This window comes from Oryzias latipes, chromosome 8 (assembly GCF_053564925.1).
Source record: "Oryzias latipes strain Hd-rR chromosome 8, Olatipes_Hd-rR_3.1".
Lineage (NCBI taxonomy): Eukaryota > Metazoa > Chordata > Actinopteri > Beloniformes > Adrianichthyidae > Oryzias > Oryzias latipes.
The window spans coordinates 638,139-653,198 of record NC_136244.1 but is presented as its reverse complement, the minus strand read 5'-3'; the positions used below and the strand labels follow the sequence as shown (position 1 = coordinate 653,198).

Below are 15,060 nucleotides of genomic sequence, written 5' to 3'. Positions count from 1 at the left end.
CCAAAAATGGAGGTATGTTTCAGGGTATGTCAAGTTGCCATAGCAACTCATGCTCTGAACATAACCTGGTCTGGAGCAGGTTTAGTTGAAGGTTAGTTTGTTTTCAGAGAGGTGAAGCAGCATGGTGTGTCCATTTGAAGATGATTTAGTGGATGAAGAAGCTCAGATAATACTTTTTCCACCGTGAGAGGGTGATAAGACCACATATGGATGTTGGAAAGAGAAACTTTTTACTTTGATCTAACTTCATTATTTGCTTCAGTTAAGATCATTAAAAATCTTTCTTTTTGTTAAGTCAGTTTAAAAATAACACGTAGTTTTCAGACAGTTATTTTACTTTCATTCAAATTAATTCAATTAAGTAGATGTAACTTTGGTGCTGCTGTTAGATCAGCACCGCAAGGGATTGTGGGATACCATTCCCTTTGCCTGTCTGGACGGATTTGGGTTCAAGTGTGGGTTTTTGACCAAATGTGTTTAGTTGTTTAGCTGTTTTACTGTGTTTTGCCGTGTTTTGTAGAGTTATTTTGTCCTTCTTTGCTCAAGTCTCTGCACCATGAGTGAGAGGATGATGAGTTTATATAGCACCCCTACAGTCAAAGTGAACATTGATGATGTTGGAAAATTCCTAAATGGATGAACGCAGTGAGCACATACTCTTTTGTTCTTTTTATTGTTATATAAATGAGGATCTGCCGGCTCAAACTTAGACATATGAGAGTTCAAGAATTTTAATTCATAACGATGGAAAAAAGATTACTTGAATTGGAGTAATATGACATTTAGTTAAATAAATATGTAAATTTGAGTTGTATAAACAATTAATGAGTTTTATAGACGTAAGAAATAAGGTTGAATAAATTTAACTCAATTACTTGTTACCAATAGAAGTAATTCATTTAAGTTGGCAAAATTGGATAAGTTATATATATATATATATATATATATATATATATATATATATATATATATATATATATATATTTATATATATATATATATATATGCGTCAGTTGAAAATGGAAATAAGAACAGAAACTGTGTTTACTTTGTTCTTTTCTCCAAGCAGAAACTCTTTCTTTTACTGATGATGCAGCCGTGTTACTTTTTTGATGGACGTATAATCTTCATAAGCCGTCATTAATCTCTGACTCCGTCTCACCGAAGTATAGTTCTCTCTTTTTTTCCACGCGTTTCCATGGTGACTCCGTAAATTGGCGATCCATTGAGAATGTCTTTATGTACCTGCTGTGTACGTGCGTTAACCCAGGGTTACCAAGTGGAGCGTAATTACGTTAACTCATATCCAGTGTTTTGGAACCGACATACCCAGAGTAAGCAAGTTCAGGCGGATTTCAGCCAGAGTTCAGGGTTAAAGTCAGGGAAGTTTAAACATGCTTCCTGGAATACCCCCCTGGCTCTAGTGTAACCATGCAGCACAAGTGTTGAAGTTGAGTCACGGCTTCTACAGTTCTTTTCTGAAACAGGTTCGACCCCCATAGAGCCTCCAGGTGCCCATGTTCCTGCAACTGAAGGGCTCAGTAAGGTGAACAAAGCAGAGACACCAGAGTGAGCCTCTCCTACTGCAATCATCCTCTCATCACAGGATTGGAGGGTGTTGTCGTGCTGGAGAATCATCATTCCCAGTGTTTGTCCCAACAGTTGGTACCTTTTGCTGCTTCTTTCCAGTGGCTGGTTCTCCTTTGAGAATGCTGCTGTCCATGGCCTCAATGTCTTTCACCATCAACCCAAAGAGCTTGTCGCAGAAACTGAAGACCAGCTGGAAGACAAAGGAGCAGCTACTGTGTTACATCAGTCAACATAGATATCTGAGCATCAACTGCTGCATTTCCTTCACTCATATGTGCGAAACGTTGTTGAAATTCTACACATGTTGAAGAAACACAGTTTGGCAATGAGACTGTTTCCATTAAATCCTGATTATGTGAATAAACACACGTGACCAACACTTTGATTGACAGCAGATCCATTCAGATTTCTGCCCCGGCTCTAGCGCTCATCTTCATCGATCAAAGGGGAAGTCGGCGTCTTCTTGATGGAGCGGCGAGCTCCGTACACGTGGGAGGGGCTACGGATGAAACCGCTTTGGGAAATGGTGGTTTTCCAGAGGAGCTGTGGATCCAACAATTCCTCATGACACGCTCAGCTTTGGATGGTCTGTGTGGCGCTTTGGGACCTCTGGTGGCGCCACTGTGCGGCGCTCAACGCCGCCAGTTCCTACCAAGATGGGCATCGCCATCCGGTTGTTGGTCACATGACTCATTCAATTTGAAGAAGGTGTTTCTGTTGCAGTTTAGTCAAATAAGTCACCTCCGACAAACACAAAAGCTTTTATTGATAAATGCAACTTTTTTCAAAATTGTCGTGTTTCCATTAGGAGAATTTATGATCGCAAATCCAATTTTCTCAATTTGCTGGTCAATGGAAAGAAGCTTATGTGAGGTGTAATATTTGAGAAGAGTTTTCAGGAACCTGCTGGGTTACAGAGAAGGCCTGGTTGTTGAACTGCTGGAGGAATTCGGCTGCCATCTTGTCAGAGTCATAGGGAGAAGAGTCCATGCTTTTCTTCTGCAGGAAGTCAATCTCGATGGTCATGGCACCAATGCACTGGTTGGACTTGTCAAAGTTGTAGTTGGACACTGAGCAGGAAAACAGCAAAAATAAAAAGTCAGGCCACAGCTGATGGAACACGTGAAATAAGGAAGCTTTTACCTTCTATATCCTGACCAATGGAGAGACCAGCCCATTTCCTCTGCAGGAGAAACAGAAGCAAAGACTGAACATTTCCCGTGGGTTTGTGTGTGTAGCTGTGTGTATGGGTGCAGGTGTGTTTGTGCTGTTGCATGTGTGTGTCCATGCATGCGTACCTGTGGTAGGCTGAAGGCAATGGTCCCAGGAGCTACTGTATGGTGGGTCTTGACAGTAAACACGTATTTGTGGTTTGGTGTGGTCTTTACGGTAACATGTCTGCAGAAAAACATAGAAAGTTCTTTATTAGTAAAAACTTTTTTCATTGAGGTTTTCCTAGTTTTACAGGACTATTATTTTACACTCAAATAAAAACTGCTGTTTCCAAGCTTGTTTAGGTGACATCTGTACTATTTCTTTAACAGCCTGTTGCAGGGCCACACATTCACACCAAGAACGAGGTCTAGATGCAGAACAAAGAAGAGATTCATGGATGTAGAGAAGGACATGAGAGTGGCTGATGTGAGGGAGGAGGGCAGTGGATCACCGTGGAAACCCCTACAGGGAGGAGCCAAAACACAAATACAGATAAAACAAAACAGGTGTTTTTATTGTAATAGAATGCTAAATTAAAGTATTCTAGTCCTTTCAGTTCACCTGCTCAGTATAGTCATAAAGATTCTTCCAATGCCCCAGTAATCTTTATGCACACTGGAAGATCTTCTGGACTTCCTGAGTGAATCATGAAGCAGCCGGACAGACCTGTGTGTTTGGACTGACCGTCCCCGTGTCACTGCGTCTGCGTCTGTCCAGCGGACATTTTCAGCTCTAAAGCGGATTCAAACCTACAGAAACACAACTGGACGGACGCTCAGCACTGATGATGGAATAGAAAAGACTTCTGGATGGAACTGAGACCATCACCTGGATGATAATGGACTGTTTATGAGCAAAGAGAGGAGGACGGATTTAGTCTTCAAATAATCAGAGTTTTTGATGAGTGAAATGATAAAAATAATAACTAATATTCCAAATGTCTGTGGTTGTTTTCTGTTTTGTGCTGAAGCTGCATCGTGAGATTTATTTCCTGTTTTGTTTCTTCTGTTTATTTAGAGGCTTTTATTGTGGCTGCAGGAATTTTCAATCTGCAATGCAAAGCTGGTTTCTGTTTGGACGGATGAAACGGACGCCCATTGGCATGCTTGTGCGGACACACATCCATGGTGGCGGGGGCTACTCACTGTCCCGACTGCAGATCCTTCTCACTGACGACAGCACAGTTGGTCAAGGACAGCTCATCTGTTGGGCATCGAGCCGCTTGCATGGTCTGCAAAGACAACGACAAAAGACACATTTAACATGAAAGGAACATGGAATAGAATCCCTTCTTGAAGAATGTTGATCTTCAAACAACACAATCAAAGGTCTTGAAACAGAGATGCATTAATAAAGATGCCCTGTAGCTCTGAAAGTCTCATTCCTGTGTGTGTGTGTGCAGCTGTAAGACTCCTCAAACAAGAACCATTTTAACTTTTGTACGCGTCTGATGATGATATTGCCTACTCCAGTGTTCGCATATTAGAACCTCATGGCTCCACGGCTCTTTTGACCATGAAAATATTCAACCTCAACCTGCCAAGACTTGATCCTAGGAAACCCTTTTGTCAGAGTAATGTTTGGTGTCTAAGTTTTATTCTATTCTTCGTCTACACAGAATAAACTGAGGATGTCCCAATGGCAAGTTTTTAGCCCCGATCTGAGTCTTTTCCGATACTGATTGGATACTTTTGTAAAACACTAACAAAAAAGTACAGGAGAAAGCAAATCCAAGTCGGTCCCTATTTTTATTGATCAACTTTCTCTTATCATTTAACATTTATACAGAGCACTTCTGTAAAGTAAAACCGGAGCGACTGAAAACCTTGTTTACCGTTAACTACAAGGATTAGGTGATAATCAGTCATGTGGAAACTAGGTTTGATTCATCATGATCCACATTTATATGACAAACTCTTGTTGCAGTCGGACAGTAAGGTGCTCCTCATTCCTGTGAGGAAGTTTGTTAAAAGAAATGACTTTCTTCCCAAATCGTTGTTGCAGCATGAACGAGTCTTCATGACATCATCATATCAATCCAACATCCATTCCTTTCAGTTGTTTTTCAGGGATGTTAAGACAAACCAACCGTCAGAATCCCTCCTAAACCGAGGCAAGACAGGCTGCTCGCCTGCTGCATCAAGTGGATGAGGAACATCAGGGAACATGTTAACCCTTTTAGGTACGGAGTCCTGCACAATCCCCAGATGCCCTGCCCCAATGCCCCAATGCCCCAATGCCCCAAAGCCCCAATGCCCCACTGCCCCAATGCCCCAAAGCCCCACTGCCCCAATGCCCCAATGCCCCAATGCCACAACCCTTCCTGCAGATTTGGACTGTGAGTTTCCTTCATGACAATTCTGCCCCACAACAGAAAGGAGGGCATCTCCCAAATGCACCAGCCTCCTCATGGCAGGTCAAAAGAAACCACATGATTTCAGAGCAGATGACTTTCAGATGGTGGGGGGGGTTCATGTATGCCTCTGTCATCTGGTTCACATGATCAATAAAGTCATCCCATGAAGCTGCCTGACACGCAATGAGAAATGAAACACAGATCTTATTTTATGTTGTAGAAACTACAGCAGGGCTACACAGCGTAGAAATGTGTTTTCCAGTCCCATTCACACACAACCTTTGACCACCAGGAGCAACACATGGGCGCTCAGAGTGGGAACCAAACCTGTGACTTCGGATCAGTGGTTGACCACTCTACCTCTGCACCACAGGGCTCCTTGTCAACGCCTCTTAATGAGGATGATATTGTTTGAGGCTAAATCCAAAAACCGCTGTTGTTTTCTAGGACATAGTTTCTGCAGAGCGGCAGGAGCTCATCAGAAATTCTGATCCAGATTCAGCTCAGACCAGGAAAACAGAGACGTTCATGGATCTGTTGGTCTGCAGGTGGAGGATCAGAAAGGGGCGGAGCTTGGAGACTGTGGACCGTCGTAGTCGCTTCTACTTCTACAGCATTTTTCACAATAACAATGAATACAATTGTATTTCAAAGAGGAATTTTCTGTATCTTCTCCTCCATCAAGAGAAATTTTCACAAGAACATGTTCCAAACTCATTTTAGTGATATTACAATTGTACATTTTTATTTATGATTATTTTTTACTGCCATCAAAAGGTTATTTTACCTGGATGTACAACAACAATCAATCTGCATTTCTGCTGTCAACCCAATCCTCTGCAAACATCTCCAATCACTGTTTTCACCGCATGCAGTCTGCACAGCTCTGAGGTCAGCAGGCTGGAGCCACACGAGCAGCAGGAAGACAAACCCAGCCAAATATTCCCCTTCAATGTGCTCTGCATTCAGCAAACTTTGAGAGGATAAATCTGTACATACCTTATAAAATATAACCACCTTGTGGCCACCAGCACAGGCAAGCAAAGAGAAAGGACAGAAGAGAGAATTGAGGAACCGCTGACGGTGACATACTTAGATCATGCCAACGACAAACACACTGAGACCCTCAGCTGTGTTCAACACAAAAAGACGTTTGTGCCGTGAACTTTCTGAGGTGCATTTTTTACAACACGGCATCTTTTTCCTGCAGAACACGCAGTATTTAAACGATGATTTAATAATTGATTAATAATACTTAGTGTGCACGTTCCATCACTGGAATGGAGAGTAAAGAATGAGCTCAGAGAACGGGGGCTGCTTGAGGGGAAACATTAGCCGTCTGTGGAGATCCTCTGACCTTCTTCAGACCCACATTTCTGTGTCTGACGCATGCAGGAGAGACGAACCGCCTCCCAGGAGCGACACCTGTGAGTGAAGGGGAGAGGGGCGGACTGTCCACTGAAGAAATGCGAGCATTGGGGGAAAAAGAAAACTCCAGAATGGATGTGTTTCTACTGCAGTGAGATACTCAGGTATCCTTCAGGATTCCTACAAACTCCTGAACTGACAAACCGAGTCTCTTCCTCTCAGTCTCCATGATCACCGCTCCACCTTCTTCATCCTTTTGACCAGCAGAGTCATCCTCACACCAACATTAGAACCATTCAAAAGTTACAAATCCATTTTAATCTCACTAGTTCTTTTAAATGAGGGAAAGTGGACCTTAACTTAACAACAAAGACATTCTGGTTGAATTCATTTCACTGACAAATCCTAAATCTGGATTTTAGGAAACGCTTTTGATCTGTTCAGTGTTGATCAACCGTTAAGTGCAGAAAATGCATCCAGAGTCAAATGGAAATGAACTAAAACGTTAGATTTGGTGATGTTCTGCTCAGCGTAGAAGAGATTCTTTGGGCTGTGAGCCCCCCATCCATGCACACTCTGTGTCCGTGGTGAGTCTTATTTCAGGAAGCTGTGGTGCAGTGGGATCAGAAGCAACAGTCACTATGTGAGGCCAGGTTAGGTTAGAGTCTGATTTAGGAACTTTAATATCAATTCTGTCAGATGGATCATAATATCTCATTTGGAAATGCTGGTATTGACTTCAAACGCTCCCAAAATGATTTTGTCCTGTCCAGCAGACGAGCACAGACGTGACGGACACATCTGTACAGTTTGATGCTCTTCCGTTTGTTCGTAGAAACCCGTCTGATACGTCATGCGGTTGTAGCTGCTCGGACAGAACCAGATGGGGGGGTGATGGGAATGCGAGGTGGTGGGATCAAATGCACATCTGATGGAAATTATTTGTGTTGTTGCTCATACACACCTGTACACACACACACCATCACACACAACACAACTGGTTACAAGTCTTCAGCATATCTATACAAATTGACGGTATTTAGAGAAGATTTCATCACAAATCCCTGCGACTGGTATGACCACGTGCACACATGCACCATGGCCGTGTTCAAACAGAAGGAATGAGCAGGTAAACTCTGAGTATTTCCTGATGTGTCTTAGTGGCACTGCATGCCCCCCCCCCCCAGCAGACACAGCATGTTTTGGCTGTACTGAGAACTATTCTGTTGGAGTCCAGACATTCAGTCCATAGTTGTGGTCTGCTGGTGTGGAGGCATTAGTGAAAGGGACAAAAAGAAACTGGACAAGCTGGTCAAGAGAGCTAGCTCTGTCCTGGGCTGTCCCCTGGACTCAGTAGACTCTGTAGGTGAGAGGAGGATGCTGACCAAGCTGTCCAGCATCCGGAACAACCCCTCCCACCCCCTGTATGCGACGGTGAGGACTATGAGGAGCTCGTTCAGCCAGAGACTGCTGCACCCCCAGTGCAAAAAAGAGCATTACCGGAGGTCCTTCATCCCAACAGCAATCAGACCATACAATAACACGGTCTAGGACTGATGAAACAGCTGCTGCTATTTATTGCCTTATTTAATCCGTTATTTATACTGTACTTTTACTTCCACCTTGTATTATTTTTATTCTTAATCATTGCTACTGTCATGAATCTCGGAGAGTGGCGAACCCAGGCGCTGGAACCCAGAAATACAAAAGGTAAGTGGCGGGTAAGAAATGATTTATTTCTTTCCAGGAACTTTTGAATTCTGTGGTGGCGGAGGTCTGAACAGGACAGAGGCTTGTGGCGTGGCTGGAGCGTTTGGCTGTGGCGTGGCTGGAGCGCTTGGCTGTGGCGTGGCTGGAGCGCTTGGCTGTGGCGTGGCTGGAGCGCTTGGCTGTGGCGTGGCTGGAGCGCTTGGCTGTGGCGTGGCTGGAGCGCTTGGCTGTGGCGTGGCTGGAGGTGTTAGGCGCGGTCAGCATAAGCCAAGAGATCTTCTACTTCTCAGAGAGCTTGATGGATGATCCAACTGGCGTCACTCGTGGGATGATTCTCCTGAGGTTAGACAGCAGAATTAATACAAGGCAAACTTGACTTGACTTTAACATGAACATGAATAAGACTAGACCAGGCATAGTCACCATAAGGGGTAACGAACTGGCGTTGAATGATTGAGTTGAGTCTCCTTAAGAGCAGAGGAGGTTGATGAGCTGAGTGACGACAGCTGGTGAAATCAGGAGCAGAGTGGAGAGGAGCTGGAGGGGGAGATCTGACAGATGCCTCATGACAGTACCCCCCCCTCAACGACCGCCTCCAGGCGGTCCAGGACACCGATCCGGGTGGGCACGATAAAAATCCTCAATGAGGGTACGGTCCAGTATAAGGGAACGGGAGACCCAGGAGCGTTCCTCCGGACCGTAACCCTCCCAATCCACCAGGAACTGGTGGCCACGACCCCGGCGTCGAACGTCCAAAACCCTGCTGGCCGTGTAGGCGGGAGCCCCGTCGATGACCCGGGCGGGCGGAGGGGAAGCGGAAGGCGGGCAAAGCGCGCTGTCCAAAACAGGCTTGATCTGTGACACGTGGAATGATGGATGAACCTTGAGGGCCGCAGGAAGCTGAAGACGGACACAGGAGGGATTAATGACTTTTTCAATAGTGTAAGGTCCAATGTAACGGGGGGCGAGCTTGCGTGACGTGGCCTGGATAGGAATGTTCCGCGAGGACAACCAAACCCTCTGACCTGGCTGATAGGTGGGTCCCACCACCCTGCGACGGTTGGCAGAACGGCAGTTGCTCTCCCTGGTGCGCAGGAGTGCAGCCCTGGTTTGATGCCAAATGGTCTGGCACCTGCGCAGATGGTCCTGAACCGAGGGTACTGCCAAGTCCAGTTCTTGTGAGGGGAACAGTGGTGGTGGGTACCCGAGGGCGGCCTCAAACGGAGACAGACCTGTAGCAGAAGAGGGATGCGTATTGTGTGCATACTCGACCCACACCAGATACTTGGACCAGTCCGTGGAATTCCTATCCGCCAGGCAACGGAGAGAAGTCTCCAGCTCTTGGTTGACCCGCTCCGCTTGACCATTTGACTGAGGGTGGTACCCAGAGGTGAGGCTGACCGTGGCACCCAAGGCTGAACAGAAGGTCTTCCAGACTTGTGACACAAATTGGGGCCCACGGTCTGATACTATGTCAGCTGGGATGCCGTGGTGACGAAAAACATTGTGGACCAGGACATCGGCGGTCTCAGAGGCAGTGGGCAACCGTGGTAGAGGGATGAAATGAACAAACTTGGAGAATCTGTCAATAACGGTGAGTATGACGGAGTTACCCTGGGAGAGAGGCAGACCGGTAACGAAGTCCACAGCAATATGGGACCAAGGGCGGCTGGGAGTTGACAGAGGATGGAGCAGTCCAGAAGGCGGAGAATTGGATGATTTGGAGCGAGCGCAGGTGGGACAGGCGGCTACATACTCCTTGACATCCTTGCCCATGGCCGGCCAGAAGAAACGTCTGCGGAGAAGACTGAGGGTTCTGGCTATGCCACCGTGACAGGCGATGCGTGAGGCGTGTGCCCAGGTTATGGCTTCAGATCTTAGAGAAAGAGGGACATACAGGGTACCATTGGGAGGATCAGGGTGGTCGGGTTCCTCACCTTGGGCCTGCATCACCTTGGTCTCGATGTCCCAAGTGAGATTACCAATAATGCAGGAGTCCGGGATGATGTTGGTCGAGTTGGTGTCTAGATTGTCAGAAGCGCAGTATTTCCGGGATAGGGCGTCAGGTTTGGCGTTGCGACTGCCTGGCCTGTAGGTTATGGAAAAATTGAAACGGTCGAAGAATAGACACCAGCGTGCTTGGCGTGAGTTGAGCCTTTTTGCGGAACGAAGGTATGCAAGATTTTTGTGGTCTGTCCAGACGATGAAGGGTTGAACCGCTCCCTCCAGCCAGTGACGCCACTCTTCTATAGCCAATTTAATTGCAAGAAGTTCTCGATTCCCCACATCGTAATTCCGCTCGGCAGATGAGAGTTTTTTTGAAAAGAATGCACAAGGCTTGAGCTTGCCAGACTTCTCTTCTCGTTGAGAGAGAACGGCCCCAACACCAGTGTCTGAAGCATCAACCTCGACCACAAATTGTCTCATAGGATCAGGTTGGATAAGAATGGGAGCTGTCACGAAGAGCCTTTTGAGGGAGTCGAAGGCTTTTTGGGCTGTGGTGTTCCATTGGTAGGACCTAGTGGTGGATGTAAGCTGGGTGAGTGGCGCAGCAATAGCACTATAGTTCCTAATAAAACGACGGTAAAAGTTAGCGAAACCAAGAAACTGTTGCAACTTTTTACGGGAAGTAGGAGGTTCCCACTGAGAGACGGCCTCGATCTTGGCAGGATCGGGACGTATGCAACCAGCCTCAAAAATATAACCGAGAAAAGGGATAATAGAAGTGTGAAATTGACACTTCTCGGCTTTGACAAACAGCTGATTCTCGGACAAACGTTGAAGCACCTGACGAACCTGATTTTGATGTTGAATGGGGTCTCTGGAATAAATGAGAATATCGTCGAGGTACACAAATACGAAACGGTTGATGAAGTCTCTAAGGACGTCGTTGACCAGACGCTGAAAAACAGCGGGGGCGTTAGTAAGACCAAATGGCATGACCAAGTATTCATAGTGACCGAGGGGAGTTTTGAACGCGGTCTTCCATTCATCTCCTTCCTTGACCCGAACAAGATGGTAAGCATTACGTAGGTCAAGTTTGGAGAATATGCGAGCTTCCTGAATGGAGTCAAAAACGGAGGTAATGAGCGGAAGAGAGTATTTGTCTTTAATTGTTATTTGGTTGAGTTCGCGGTAGTCAATGCAGGGTCTCAGGGTTTTGTCTTTCTTTTGGACAAAGAAAAAACCGGCGCCAGCCGGAGAAGACGAGGGGCGAATGTGTCCCGAAGAAAGTGCTTCATGGATGTAACTCTCCATAGCTACTTTCTCGGGACCGGAGAGGTTGAATAACCTTCCCTTAGGAAGAGAAGCTCCATCCAATAGGTTGATGGAACAATCATACGGCCTGTGGGGAGGCAGCGAGCTGGCTTTAGATTTACTAAAGACAGAGCGTAAATCATGGTAGCATTCAGGGACGTTAGAAAGGTCGATAATTTCTGGAGTGTTGGAGGTGAATACTTTAACGGACGGAACGGCTGACTGTAAGCAGTTAGCAAGGCAAAATTCACTCCAATTAGTGAGGCGATGCCGAACCCAGTCAAACTGCGGGTTGTGGCGCTGTAACCAGGAAAACCCCAACACTATTGGATTCTGCGGAGAGTGGGTGACAAAAAACCGGGTGAATTCTCGGTGATTGCCGGAAGAAATTAGCAGAACAGGTTCAGTACAATGCGTGATAATGGACAGATGTTGACCCCCTAACCCAGCAGTTTTAATCGGGGCTTGGAGTTTTTCGGTGGGTAGAGACAGACTGGAGATAATGCTATGGTCAATGAAGCTCTGTTCGGCTCCAGAGTCGATTAGGGCTTGTAGTTCAATGATTTTGGATGCATGGCTAAGCTTGACAGGAATGAAGAGAAAGTTTTTTGAAGTGGAGTCACCCGCCCGCGGCCTGTCTTCTAGCGGGGAAGTTCTGGAGTTTGGACGTAAATTGCATTGATTTACTAGGTGACCTGATTCTCCACAGTAAAAGCACGCACCTTCAACCTGACGTCTCTGCCGTTCATCCGCAGAGAGTTTGGAGTGCCCGATCTGCATGGGTTCGTCCGGACGACTGTAAGAGAGCTCAGGTGATGAGATAGAAAAATGATGCTGTGCCGTACCTTGAGATGTCTTAACAGGGTTTTTGCAAGGCTGAGAAGTCCTTTCCTGTTGTCGCTCCCTAAGACGGGTGTCAGAACGGAGAGCTGCGGTGACGAGCTCCTCAAACGTGCGAGTCTCTGGTTGGGTACATAGGTGGTCCTTAATAGTTTCGCTCAGGGATTGGTAAAATACCCCTCGCAACGCAGGATCCAACCATCCTGCTTCCACTGCTAAGATCCTAAAGTCAATGATATGGTCACTGACAGACCGGTTACGTTGCTTGAGGGCCAAGAGTTTACGAGTGGCTTCCTCCTGTCTCCTCGGCTGATCAAAAACCAGCTGGAATTCATTGATGAAGTGTTCGAAGGTCAGATGGGAAATCGGGTTGACCGCCAAGAACGCCTGGGCCCATTGTAATGCTTTGTTACGGAGAGAGTTGATTATTAGTGTTATCTTGCTATGATCAGAGTGGTAATACCTTGGAGCTTGTAGGAACAGAAGTCGGCACTGAAGCAGAAAACCGCCACATGCCTCGACTTCGCCGAAGAACGGCTCTGGTTGTAGACGGAAATTTTCCGGAGTCGAGGCGGAAGCGGATGTGGAGACGTTGCTAGAAGCAGGAAGCGTAGCTGTAGTTACAGGGGTAGCCATTTGCCCTGTAACAGCCATTAATGTTTGTGTTAAGCTGTCGAGGTGTCGAAAAAGTTCCTGTTGGACGGACGCTATTTGAGACAGGGCGGCGGCTTGACGATCCAGGGCGATGCCTTGTTGATTTACCGCAGAGCGTAGTCCGTCTGGGTCAGCTGGGTCCGGAGTTTGGCCAGTTCGTTCTGTCATGAATCTCGGAGAGTGGCGAACCCAGGCGCTGGAACCCAGAAATACAAAAGGTAAGTGGCGGGTAAGAAATGATTTATTTCTTTCCAGGAACTTTTGAATTCTGTGGTGGCGGAGGTCTGAACAGGACAGAGGCTTGTGGCGTGGCTGGAGCGTTTGGCTGTGGCGTGGCTGGAGCGCTTGGCTGTGGCGTGGCTGGAGCGCTTGGCTGTGGCGTGGCTGGAGCGCTTGGCTGTGGCGTGGCTGGAGCGCTTGGCTGTGGCGTGGCTGGAGCGCTTGGCTGTGGCGTGGCTGGAGGTGTTAGGCGCGGTCAGCATAAGCCAAGAGATCTTCTACTTCTCAGAGAGCTTGATGGATGATCCAACTGGCGTCACTCGTGGGATGATTCTCCTGAGGTTAGACAGCAGAATTAATACAAGGCAAACTTGACTTGACTTTAACATGAACATGAATAAGACTAGACCAGGCATAGTCACCATAAGGGGTAACGAACTGGCGTTGAATGATTGAGTTGAGTCTCCTTAAGAGCAGAGGAGGTTGATGAGCTGAGTGACGACAGCTGGTGAAATCAGGAGCAGAGTGGAGAGGAGCTGGAGGGGGAGATCTGACAGATGCCTCATGACAGCTACTGTGTTTTTCGTACTTTCCAACTGCTATTTCTTCTTGTTTTTGGCTGCTGTGACAACCCAATTTCCCCCTGGGGATCAATAAAGTCCTATCTTATCTTTTCTTATCTTAGTTGACCAAAAACAGGGCTTAGATGTTTAGATGACAGCAGATACTATGTGAGAAACTGTTACAGGGTTCTGAGAATTGAATGAAATGCATTTTGTCAAATTCTATTCATGTGTTTGAGTATTCAAACTTTTTTCATTGTCATAGTCTTTCAAAAAAGGGTCATATTTTGTCTTTGGTATGCGTCTGGATGTTTAATGTATCGAATCACCAAATCCCTGCTGGTTAGGAATAGAGGAACATTTGATATCAGTATAAAAGTGGGAAATGATCACAACTGGTATCAAAGAAATGAGACAAAGAGAAAAATATCTACATCTGTTTTTAAATAGAAAAATAAAAAGTTAGCTCTTTTTCACTTTCAACCTATTGTTTTAGATCCCTGCTTTACTGGAAGTCTAGGTGAAACAGAAAAAAACGTCCCTGTACTTCTTACAGATGAAGTCTTCTCTCTTTTTCAGAAACGCTGCATTTTCTGCCACTTTAAGCTTTCAAGTTCTTGGAAAAGGGGATTCAGACTAGATGCAGCAGAGCATCTAACCGCAGCACCCATGGGTCTCGTCATCATGTGACCATGGACCGGCTGAAAGTCGGACTATATCTTTATGGACCCAATTTAAGGACACAACAAAATGTATTCATAGTACATTCAGTAAAAAACTGTTTTTTGAGAGCGCTGCATCTTTACTGTCCATGGAAAATAGACAGAATCTAAAACGTTGTCATGTTTTCAAGCTGTTTCTTTAATAATTTCATCAAAAAGATTATCACCTGCAATCAGAATTAGGAAAAAATGATAAATCCGTCCCTGTTTTCTCTGCATGTTTTAATTTGACTGTACAGGAAATGACAGTCTGATAATAAGCCTTCCATATTGATCACCATCGCATCGCTTATGTGGGAAAACCAGCAGCTTTTTTTCCAGTGAAACCCTAGAATCCAAAATCACCACATGAACGTGTTGAACTGCACTCAGAGAATGCAGCAGAAAATACAGACTTAACTTTGTGAAGGTAATTCATTCAGTCATTCTGAAATGTATGTTAGAGCTCATCAATCAATGCATCAATTACAAACGCAGAAGCTTTAGCTTTAGGCTGAGCTCACCTTTTCAGCAGCTGCTGGCCTCTACTTTTAGTCTGCTGGGATGAAGTTCAGACAAACTGGAA

General features: G+C 45.9%; 1 protein-coding gene across 3 annotated transcripts in view; it reads right to left on the bottom strand.

Moving 5' to 3' along the window:
- Window positions 1-15,060, bottom strand: part of LOC101155094 (vesicle-fusing ATPase) — a 36,193-nt gene that overhangs the window by 19,149 nt on the left and 1,984 nt on the right. For 2 of the 3 annotated variants that reach the window (XM_023957897.2, XM_023957898.2), the window contains exons 2-6: window positions 3,951-4,036; window positions 2,889-2,988; window positions 2,734-2,773; window positions 2,494-2,660; window positions 1,670-1,780 (exon numbers count right to left, since the gene is read on the bottom strand). In XM_023957897.2, coding sequence (XP_023813665.1) covers window positions 1,670-1,780; window positions 2,494-2,660; window positions 2,734-2,773; window positions 2,889-2,988; window positions 3,951-4,036 — 504 coding nt within the window. Of the gene's footprint in view, window positions 1-1,669; window positions 1,781-2,493; window positions 2,661-2,733; window positions 2,774-2,888; window positions 2,989-3,950; window positions 4,037-6,160; window positions 6,181-15,060 lie in introns of those variants that run through there. The other variant, XM_078951041.1, reaches the window with a different exon arrangement.